Genomic DNA, 11,978 nt, shown 5'->3' on the forward strand with positions numbered 1-11,978 from the left:
CAGCGTTGCGGTAAGAACGTTGGACATGCTGGTGTGCTTGTTGGACATACTGGTGTGCTTGTTGGACATACTGGTGTGCTTGTTGGACATACTGGTGTACTTGTTGGACATGCTGGTGGGCTTGTTGGACATACTGGTGTGCTTGTTGGACATACTGGTGTACTTGTTGGACATACTGGTGTGCTTGTTGGACATACTGGTGTGCTTGTTGGACATGCTGGTGTGCTTGTTGGACATACTGGTGTGCTTGTTGGACATACTGGTGTGCTTGTTGGACATACTGGTGTGCTTGTTGGACATACTGGTGTGCTTGTTGGACATACTGGTGTGCTTGTTGGACATACTGGTGTGCTTGTTGGACATACTGGCTATAGCAGTTGTCATGATGTCTGTAGACGTCTGCAGTGAAATTTTCTAAGGAATAGGTAGGTAAATGAGGGTGGAACAATTCAGTCTGGAAATATATGTATAAACACATAATGTCTCCCATTTCAGAAACACACACACACACACTCAGGAAGCATTCAAACACCTTCTCTCACACTTTTTTATGAGACACACTCACAAACACCCCTGCACACACACACACACAAACACACACATAAACACACACACACTGAGAGAAAATGTATACTCCTGGATAGAGAGAGCCATATTCACCCTCGGATGGTTTATTGACTGATTTCATTTATTTGTGTGAAATAAATAGGAGGTAAACATTGGCTTGCTCCCACATTTTCAATGACACACTCACTGCACAGAATTCTGGGAGAAATGATCCCACCAACAGCGGGGTCACTGATTGGCTCTAGCTTCGGTGTGTGACAAATTACCCAATGAGAAATGGGTTACCCATTTCCACAAAGTAATTAACCTGGGTGATAGGGAAACAAATGATTACATTTATGTAATATTATTTCACATCTGTTGCCAGGACTGGAAACATCTTTATCCCTGTGCAAATCTCCCCAACTTCCCTGGTTTGTCTTGTGATGCTCGGTGAGTATTAACACATCCAGATGTCAACACACGCACACACACACACACTCGCACTCACGCACACGCACACACACACACACACACTCGCACTCGCACACACGCACTCGCGCACACACACACACGCACTCGCACACACATGCACACGCACACACACACGCACACACACACACACACACGCACACGCACACACACGCACACACACAGGTATTCGCTCGGCGGTTGAGTGCCAGTTGTTGCACTTGTTTCTACTTGATTATTTATTTATTCTAGTTTGTGTGGGGGAAAGCATCCAGAGATCAACAGTGATACTCAACATTGTGTGCTGGATGTTCAGATCCAAGTAAAGAACAGGCAAGTTGAGGCAACAATGGGTAGATCTTGAACGCAGCCTAGTCAAAGAAAAGCGACTGGGTTTTATTAACCATACTATCTTCTGTTGCCCAACCCCAGACAACATTACCATTCTAATATGATGATGATGATGATGATGATGATGATGATGATGATGATGATGATTTAAAATGAACTCATTTGGCTGTGGTGGATGGAAATACAATAGTGGATTAACCAAGGGCTGGTTTCAAATCCATATCACGAAACTTCTGCGATATGGATTGAATCCAGCCCCAATGCCTCTCATACGGTGACATCCCACTGCGCAAAACCTGGTTGAATCAACGTTGTTTCCACGTCAAAAAAAAAAATGCAACGTGATGACGTTGAATCAAAATGGAAACCTGATTGGATTTGAAAAAAGTCATAAATGTAAGGTATTTTCGTATTTTTTTCCCACCCAACTTTTAACCTAAATCCAATGACACTGACGTCTGTGCCCAGTGGTATTGTACTGTATGTCTGCTCTCTAGATAGTCCCATGCTCCCAAGATCCAACCATAGACACAGTATACTGTCATACGAACAGAAGGTCACATAGATCAATGGCTCCAAAAGACACACACACAAACACAGGGGATAAAATAGGTGTAGAGTTGAGTAGCTCGCTCCCCTATTTGATGTCCTGCTAGTGGCGGTGTAAATGATGCAGCTGTATACAAGGTGTTAGTGCTTGTCGCCGTTTTGTTGGGGAGATTATCCGTATGGACGTGCGTTGATGCAGGCGAGATTGCTCCAAGTCTGGGCTTGATGAATGAATCCGTGATATACATTGACATGACAAAACAAAATATAAGCCTGTACAATCAACGTTAACAGCGCTGTAGTAGGCTATCAATCAACTCTAAGGTCAAACCCGTCAACGGAGCGAGACGGGAGGGCTCGTGGCTGGGTCGCATGTACGTGACATATTTGGTTGGATAGGATGTCATTCGGTTCTGCAAAAACCCTTGTTGTTTTGAAAGGGGTGCGCTACTAAACACGTATTTATGTTATAGAACTGGATTTTGCATCTACAAATACAAAAATATCAATTCTCCATTGCTTTGAGCTTTCATATCCATAACACACCCACATCTTTGGCCACTCGCTTTGCTTGAGTCTGGGGGTGGAATTCCATAAGTAGCCTACGTTGGTGAAATATCAGTAGCAATACATATTGGACGAATATAGTTTAATTGCAGCTCGTTGTTAGATAGAGTTTGATGTTTTGATAATAGTTTTTCCTGTTTATTACACCGTATATCACCGGAAACCGGGACTGCGCCTGCGTCCCCGTGATTCATTTCAGGGATGTCCAAATAAACATTAGGTCACACTATTTGATCGATTTCTACAGGCTGGACGCATGCGCTACGTTCAAGAAAAGGAGGTTGATTCGTGATGTGACATATTGAAAATGATTTTTATTTGTTCATTTACAGTCAATTGATATAAACATGTCCATGAAACGAAATGGTTTGTTCAGTATAAGATCAAACATTTAAGAAATTCAGATTTGATAATAAGCACATACAATAATTTAGATTAGAACATATCACAAACTGACCAAATGGGAACAAGTCAAGAATGCTTCCTCTACACAAAACATCCTATATAACAGATTATATTCAAGTCGATTTTCTTGTCTTATTTATGGTGTTTCCGTACATTTGCCTTGGCCAGCACATGCAGTCAAGTTCGTTTCCATGTTGCGTGATTCCTTTGAGATGGTCACGTGTCTCCCTCTTTTCCGTTTTATTCATCTTTTGACGCTTTACACACAAAAAAAAGAAAACTTCCGAGTGTGATATCTGCACGTGCACGGCGCATGCCCGTGGCCCATCATGGTCGGGCGCATGCCCGTGGCCCATCATGGTCGGGCGCATGCCCGTGGCCCATCATGGTCGGTCGCATGCCCGTGGCCCATCATGGTCGGTCGCATGCTGCGCAGCAGATGAAAATAAAAATGAGCTTTCTTCATTTTTTTTTTTGTACAGTTTTTATACCCTCGACCATCGGCCTGTGGAAACTGTTAGAAACTCCAGTGGCAAATATCAGTGGTCTACTATTTTGTTAGAAAGGAATGAAACGAAAACGAGGTGTTATATATATATTTTAAAAAAAAGTATAAATAAATAAATACGTTGATAAGTAAATAAATAAATATGGCATTTATAAATGTAAAATAAATAAAGTTGTCATCAATACATGCACATCATAAATGAATAAGATAAACATTTAGCCATTTATCCACCATCAAATGGTTTGGTTTCGGTATTAGTTTGGCAACAAAACTGGGGAATAGGGCTGTTGTTTTCCTGTAGCTTTTTTTTCTTGGAGACGTTCACATCCTTGTCCAGCTGTATTTGGCTGGATGGGTTCAACAACAAAACAAAAAAATCATAGAAGAAGACGAAGTAAAAACAAAAACGCGTAAAACGAGGCCGTTGGATTCGTGGTTGCTACTAAGTGAAACTCATGGATACTGTGTGCTCCAGCGCTTTGCGCCGCAGGGAGGCGATGCTCGTCCCTCTCCAGACGTCATTTTCTGGGGAGCTACACAGCTGGGGCGAGCCCGTCACGTTGGTGGGACCGGACAAGGAGGCCGGGACCATCCCAGGGAACGGGTTCTGGTAGAGGTGAGACTGGAGCCCGGATCCGTTCGACGACATGTTGGATAGCCCCATGGAGTTGGGCGGCGGACCGGACAGGCTACACTGGGACAGGGACTGCGCCATGGCATGCTGGTGCTGGCGACCCAGGGCTGGAGGGAGCTGCAGCTGAGAGACGCCTGGCATCCCTGCCGTAGCCCATCGTGTGTCGTTGGCGTGGAAGGAGCATAGGCTGTCGCCCATGGCCGCGGCGGCGGCAGCGGCAGAGTTGAACTGGCTGTGCAGGCCGTGGTGGGTGGGCAGCAGCGTCCCCGGGTTGCGAAAAACGTTGGTGGTCTTCTTGCGCTTCTTCCACTTGGCACGTCGGTTCTGGAACCAAACCTGGAGTGGAGAGAGAGAGAGAGATGGGTTAGCATCTGGCTACAGTGTCATCAGTTTGAGACACAATGAATAGGTCTACTGTACATTTCTGTATATGCTCACTTTTACTCACGGGAAAGCGTTTTATGTTCTTAAGCAGGTAGCACATAACTCAGATATTGCCATTGCACATCTTCTTTCTACCAGGGGAAATCCCTGGATAACACTATACATGATATAACTGATTAAATGATATGCCATAAACGAAGGTTTTGATAGCTTCTATGTCATTACGCCAAAATCAATTTCAGTAAATCGTCTGTGGCATGCCTACATTAGTGCATAACCGAAACACCTCTAGGTTATCAGAAAATAAAAATGGCTACGTCAGAAAATACAAATTCATTTCCATGAAGTCTAAACTAATACGCCTATGGGGGAGGTGGTCATCCCAGCCATTATTTTGTTATGAATTTAAAATATCCGAAACCAGTTTACTATTTTAATGATTAGTAGCTCTGTTTATTTGATATATCAACACATATTCTGCTTTAACCAATTGGATGCATAACATGGATACACTGACCTACACTGACTATTGGCCTACACAAAACAACAATAATATCAGTATTTCGGAAGTAAATGCGTTATAAAGGCGTTATAAATGGATCACCAGTGTTTATTCCGCGGGTCCTTGGGAGAGACGTTCTAGGCCTATATAGATCTCATATATGACTATAGTAACCCGGCTATCGACGATGATTAATGTGAAGATTTGGTTGAGAAACTGGGCCGTTGTATTAAGAGGCCAATCTTTCCCCCAGAGTAGCCAGCCGTGAAATCCAGCCTCAAATGCATTACACTTCAAATAAATAAAAAAATGCTATTTCTCATCCGTTTAAAAGACAGAGTACACTTTCAGCGAGTCCGCCATTAAGACGTGGAACTCTGACAGGCCCATTCCACAAGAGAACAGCGCGAGCTGCGTGCGCCTCCTCATTCGAAACATCCCAGATCTATTTTTACCCGCTGGTTCAGAAGTATTATTATCATTGGTGATGGGCTTTATAAAGGGATCATCGTTTCGCTAATTCTTACTTTATGTAAATCAACTATTCCTAACCGAATTGATCCGTGCAATAATGATGATTATCACGGTTGTTTCACATGTGAACGACTCGTCTGCATTTTTCATTGCTGGTTCATAAGCCCCCATTGTAATAAAGAATTCTGAAATTGGTGGATAATAATGGATTTGGTTTTATTGCACTATCACCCTGAGAATGGCTACTTGGTCATGAACGACAATGCATCAGACAATGACCAAAGACAACTCCAATGTCGCGCTGTTCTTGAATTCATCTTGTGTGCTATTTTGGCGAGCTATGGAATGTAACGGGAAATAAAATAAAGTAATTACATTTTAATTGAGTTTAATTGTGAGGGTATAATAAAGCAAGATCGTTTCCTTTTCATTTCGCATGAGAACGCATGAATGTTCCAATTCCAATAGGAAAATGACACGAAACGTTATTAGATTTTAAGAACCAATTTTGTTCCCAAATAAAGTGCCAATTGTTTTTATCTGGCCAATTCCGAGTTTTAAGTGGCTTATTCCATAGTTAGTAGGCCCACATTTTTTTTTACCATGCCTAATATCTTAAATGAAGTCACTTTTTGCCATGTAAAATGCAATATCTATTTGGATACAATGAGTGGGGCATACATTAAAAAATACACTCATATTTATACAAAAATATAGCCTACATACAAATCTTACTTTCGTGAATAATTTTTCATTTATTTTCATGAATTATAGGCAAATACCTAGGCCTACATTGGATGTCCTTAATTTTTCCACATGTACCCCACAAATCTGTGATTGACAGATATTATGAATAGGCCTACGTACCCTCGTGACATTTAAATTATATCCAAATCAATTTATTAAAGCAACTTTGATAATAGGCTAGTTAAAAGCAGTTTTAATATTTATTTGTATTTCCCTCCGTTTGTTTCTGGAAAATTATATCTCTTAAAATCGTAGTTTTCTAATTTCTGTCTTGAATAACATATTTTTGGGACAAAAGTATTGTATGAATCAAACACATGCATCTGGTTTCACGCGAATCGACCTGGCGCGTTCGTTTCAGCACCATGGACAGCTCGCGCGCCGAAAGCAGTTTGGTCAGGGAGGGATTTTACCTTCTAGCCTATTTTGCATTTTCTAATACTTTGAACAGAAACAAAACACTCACAAAATACAATCGTGGATCAGATGTATGATATTATTATTTTGATACAAGGAAATAAAAAAATGGTCTCCTCGAGGAAGATGAAACAACACAAGGCGTGGCTAATTATTCTTGCGCTGTCGTTTTGTTTCGATGGTAATAAAAGGGCAAATATTTTAGATTATTATACATTTCTATTGAGATATTTATCACACAGTATCAATGTATATATTATTGTACTTTCTTCTATAGGCTACACTGTATATGCAGGCTACTTATGTTATAGTGGCACTTATGTGAGAGTTGAATATTTTCCTCATGTTAATTTAGACTATAATGTAGGTTTACTTTGCAATTAGCCGTTGTGCCTAGTTACAAATATCAAATATTGTTATTGTTTAGGTCCTACATAAAGCGAAATGATAATAGCCATTGACTATTCATATTTAGGCCTACGTTCTCCTGTTTGGTTAAAAGGGCTAATACATACGCCTAAACATTTCATTACATATTTGTATGCAGTATTAATACACTACTCTTACAGCTGTATTATTCTTGCTTCTAAAACATTTTCTATGAGACACACATTTCCCAACCCGTATCACAAACAAACCTGCACGCGAGATTCCGTTACCTGCACGCGAGATTCCGTTAGGCCGATCCGTAGTGCCAGTTCCTCCCTCATGAAGATGTCTGGGTAGTGCGTTTTGGCGAAGCTGCGCTCCAGTTCGTTAAGTTGGGCCGGGGTGAACCGGGTCCGGTGGCGCTTCTGTTTCTGACTCTGACTTCCTCCGGATTGGCTGGAGTTATTCTGCTGTTGCTTGTCCTGTTGCTCTTTACTGTTGACCTGCATGCCGGAAGGGTTGGATCCTCCGTTGTTGATATCGTCTCCAGGGAGCATGGTAGCCCCCTCCACGGTGTCTGGCCCCGGGGCTAGCTCGCCGGAGTGGCCGGGGTCAGATCCCACTCCACCGCCTAGTCTGCACTTTAGAGCCTCCCTGTGACCCAGTAGCTCCGCCGCGGCATCCTTCATCCCTGGATAGACACAACACCCGGTCAGAATTTAAAGGCAATGTCACAATTATTTTTTGCATAATGCAATAGCCTACCCTGTGTTAAAGGAAAAAATATATCATTTATAAGATATTTCCTGAAAATACATTGTTTAGTTAAGCTATTGCAAGTGACACTTTCACGAATCTGTCAAAGTCTGGCAAGAGAGGAATACAGGCTATAGTTTGCCAATGCATGCAAAGAGTAGGTTGAACATTTGGTTATTTTACAAAATGATATTTTCTAAAAACACGGTGAAAACATCGAAGTGGACATTGCAGTATGGATAAAACCAGAGACTAAATGCCATTCAAACAAGCACACAACTAGCATACACCGAATAATCGACTCCTTAATTCCATTCCATCACGTCAATAATTTAGAAAACGGTTAAATCAAATTACGCAGTAATATAATAATAATAATAATTACTTTTCCATTGAATTAGCTCACTTAAATGACATTAAGATAAAATAAGAAACAAATTGTCAATTTTCTCTGCTTGATTTAGATTAGAAGTGCCTCCAGCTTACAGTAGAGTTGAAGACCGGAGTTTGGCGATGATAACTCACCGAGGCGAGCATCCAGGAGGTCGGCGTGCGATAGCATTGCGCACCGCTCCAGGGCGAAATGCTATTCCCAAAAAAAATCTCTATGACTTTAACCTATTTAAAAAATATATATAGCCTAAATGAAAGCAAATTCGGTTTGTGGTTAAAAAAGAAGGTTCCTTGCATTATAATGTCCTTTAGAGAAACGGGGAGGCGCCTAACAACCGAATGAACCCATGAGCTTCTTCAAAGGAAAGCCAATCAGATTTGAAGCTCGAGATATGTCAGCCACCTCGAGAACCCTGAGCAGCCAGCCACGCCAATTCCCAAATCTAGCAACATTCACAAGTTCATTTCTCCTAATTTCTGTAATTGGCTTTGATTTCAACTCCAAATTATATCCAATAAAATCACATGATTTAATATTGAGAAGCTGGATCAGTGTGCTATTTGTTTAATTGTGCCTGCTGTTTCTGCCCTCCTCTATAGTATATGGGCCAGGTTTGAACAACGACCCGATTTAGCCGCCTTAACAGCCTCTGTGGCTACATAAACATCGTTTCTGGCGTGTGAATGACACAACATATTTCTTACACAAACAAATGCCTCAAATTAGATTAAGCATACACATAGCCCGAGTATGAAAGCATTGAGTGTGCATTTTACACTACATCGTATAACCCAATTTAAGGTCAGGTTTATGTAATGTGAGTCTGTTGAAGTGGGTCAATGGTTTTTGTTTTAATAGTACGGCCCTTTTCTTCGTTTTTTTTATTTGATTGTAAACGGCCGTGGATATTTTTAGTTTCACCAGACATTTTCGACTTCTTATATCCAATGTGTCCTAGTCAGTCCTGCCTATTGGACACGAAGTGAACCTCTGCTAATGCCTCTGATTCCTCAGTCAGCCAACAAAGTTTAGAATAGCGATATATTTCTAACCAGAGTAATTTTCCACATCATTAGGCTTTTATGTAATTAGTGCCAAATCTATAAGCTTTTTATTACGATTATTAGAGTAAAATCAGTATAAATTAGAGGTGATTTAGTACTGTTGAGGCTCGACTGTCACGCAGGGAGGGACTTATTGTAAATGATATGTGAGCAAATTAAGTGCATAATTCGGCGGAAAGTGGAAACTGAGCTGTGGCTGAACATGATCTGGGAATGTTTCCTTTTGATAGAGGAGAGAGCAGATCTCCGCTGAAGGCGTGGGTCGCAAACCTGTCGCACTAGAACAGACACACACGAACACAAAATCATGTTCTAAACACTTTGCAGTTGGCCAATTACTTTTCACGGTATTGATTTTTAATCTGCCCAAATTAAGCGTATTCATTTCAGTCAGACAAAGCAGGTATAAAAAGGTCTGTAATGCAGTCTGTAAATAAACCGCCATTATACCAATTAGCACTAGCTTCTTGTCACACACCACGTTTTCAAAATATATAAGGGAGACAAAAGACTCCAACAGGCTCCACACAGATGTTGGAACGTTTTGTGAAAGCTAGTTCATTTGTTCTATAGTGAATGGTGCCTTTTTGGAAGGAACACAAAGGAAGTGCCCGAGCGTAAACTTGGGGCACTTTGGGGTCCTCTCCCAGCCCATCCCGGGTTGAATTAGCTCGGCTCATCTTTTATCTAGTGGCAATCTGGTGTCACGAGCGACCGGAGAGCACCAGACAATCTCGGACACACTGGGGTCACAGCAATCCCTTATGCGCCACGCAACCGCAGGGTAACTATCTACCGCTCGTCCTGAAAATTAGAAAAAAAGGAGAAGAGTGTGGATTAAATTTGGAAACAATTGTCTGTTCTTCTTCTTTTTCATACCTGTAATATCGCAGAATGTGGATTAAAGCGCCAGAGCAGAGAATGTGTGCGTTATTCAAGATGTCCGGGTTTGTGTTGTTCTTTCCCTATTTTTATTCGAAGAGCATATTAATTGTATTTGCCGTATTCAGCATCAATTATCGTAATAATACTATTTAATATGTTAACAGTTTACCTGTGTCAGTTTAGGCAGTCTTGGATTGTGCGCTGAAACCATAACGATAATTTAAAATCATGACTTTGTTTGGTGTTCGCCTCTCCGTCAGAACTGCACCATTGCGTGTGATTGATTGCGCGCTTATTTTTACGACTTTTCGATAGCTCACGGCTTTTATGGCTGTACACAAAAGTGAATGACTCATTTCCGTGCGCCATCTCATATTTAACCCGGGAAAACGCCAAGAGGCAGACGCAGTGGCATGGTGCTCCAATAATGCATTAAACTGCACTTTTATTGATACCATGTAGGCTACAAAATACACATTTAGGCTATATGAAAATGTGTCTTTGTGTCGAAAGTGACCCTGTATTAAATTCCTTTCTACAGTGCTGCAAATGGCCAACATTGGACTTTCATGGCGGATGAAGTTATTTTCCCCTAATAAATAGGTTTCAGATTGTTGACCAGGGACAAAGAAAGACACTAGCTAGGCTGAAAACACATTGGCTCCCTCTAATACAATTTATTCAGCTAGTTTACCTCGTACAATACCTATAGATTGAATCTCTGTAAGCCAATACCTGCCCCCAGAACTAAGCACAGGGATTTCAAGCTTTATTTGCGAAACGTGGAGTAAAACAAAGCATTTTATCAAATTCATTTGTGGGAAGAAATGTAACCATTTCCTGGTGCAACAAAAAGTCCTCTTTTCAGTGGGTTTACACCCGTGGAATGTTGCAAGTAACCTACACTGTATCACCATAGGCCTAACCCTTTCTGAATATAATAATAGCCATATGCTAATTATAATCACAATAACAATAGCCTAATAATAAAAATAAAAACGGAACAAAAATGAATAGCTTCTCTCCAATAGGCCTATATATGCTATTGTTTATTGTTAGCATGTTAGTCCATTTTCTAGAGAAAAAAAAACACGAGTTAGTCATACAGAAACATCTTTGTTTGAAAACATTGAAATCATAAAATCGAAAGCACATTATAGTACACAAGAAAAAAAACGCTGTAAATATAATACAAATAATAATAAGAATTGTTACTATTATTATTATTATTATTATTATCACTGTGTTTATTTTTTCGTATTAGGAACATCGCTGTTATGAACACTTTTAGGCCTATTTCTCCAACGAAATTGTAACCTATCATTTGAAATTGTAACCTATCATTTGTGTGTGTACGTGTGTGTGTGTGTGTCAGATGAAGGTCCTCGTTTCACTGAATTGAAAAGGCTGTAATTAAGGGTAAACAACGAGGAGCAAAGCAGAGTGGCTTCTCTCCTGGCTGAGATCCCCATAACAACATCAATCTTATCCAGCACAGAAATAAAAATAGACAAACAAATTCGCCACCTGCAAGTTAATGCGGCGCATCTGAGTGGAAAGTAGACATTTTCACGCACTCTGGAGATGAGGAGTGACTTTTAATAAAACCACAAGAAAAACAAATGTAATTCTATACGCAGTATTGGAGCTGTAGATTTCCAGTGCACCTCTCTCTTTTCAACAGGGGCCTTGGGCATTCGCTCGCGCATCGGGAGTTGCACGCTAGAGACACCGCGTGTTGCCTTTTGCCCGTCGTCTCCGCCTGCCCTTCATTCTCCCGCGTGCATTGTCGTCTCGGGCCACCGTGCAGAGAGATAACACGGAGGATGATTTTTGTTGACTCTTTCTTCTTCTCCTCCTCCTCTTCTTCTCCCAGGTCTGGGGGTGAATCTAAGTCATCAAGGCGTCTGTATTCACTCAATTAGAGAATTCTAAAGAGAAAATCGATCTTCCAT

The 11,978-nt window shown here is 41.0% G+C and overlaps 1 protein-coding gene across 4 annotated transcripts; it reads right to left on the reverse strand.

Moving 5' to 3' along the window:
- Positions 1–2,778: 2,778 nt before the first annotated feature.
- On the reverse strand, positions 2,779–8,349 carry LOC109874373 (homeobox protein orthopedia B). Of its 4 annotated transcripts, none has more exons than XM_020466252.2 (3): positions 8,206–8,349; positions 7,215–7,615; positions 2,779–4,367 (listed from the first exon to the last, which is right to left on the reverse strand). In XM_020466252.2, the coding sequence occupies exons 1-3, from the start codon at positions 8,240–8,242 to the stop codon at positions 3,840–3,842; spliced, it is 966 nt and encodes a 321-aa protein (XP_020321841.1). In that variant the 5' UTR covers positions 8,243–8,349; the 3' UTR covers positions 2,779–3,839. The 4 variants fall into 4 exon arrangements, with proteins under 4 accessions (XP_020321841.1, XP_020321839.1, XP_020321838.1 ...); XM_020466250.2 differs by having other exon boundaries at positions 8,167–8,349; XM_020466249.2 differs by having other exon boundaries at positions 7,194–7,615; positions 8,167–8,349.
- Positions 8,350–11,978: the final 3,629 nt, after the last annotated feature.

The sequence above is a fragment of the Oncorhynchus kisutch genome, linkage group LG29 (assembly GCF_002021735.2).
Source record: "Oncorhynchus kisutch isolate 150728-3 linkage group LG29, Okis_V2, whole genome shotgun sequence".
NCBI classification, from domain to species: Eukaryota; Metazoa; Chordata; class Actinopteri; order Salmoniformes; family Salmonidae; genus Oncorhynchus; species Oncorhynchus kisutch.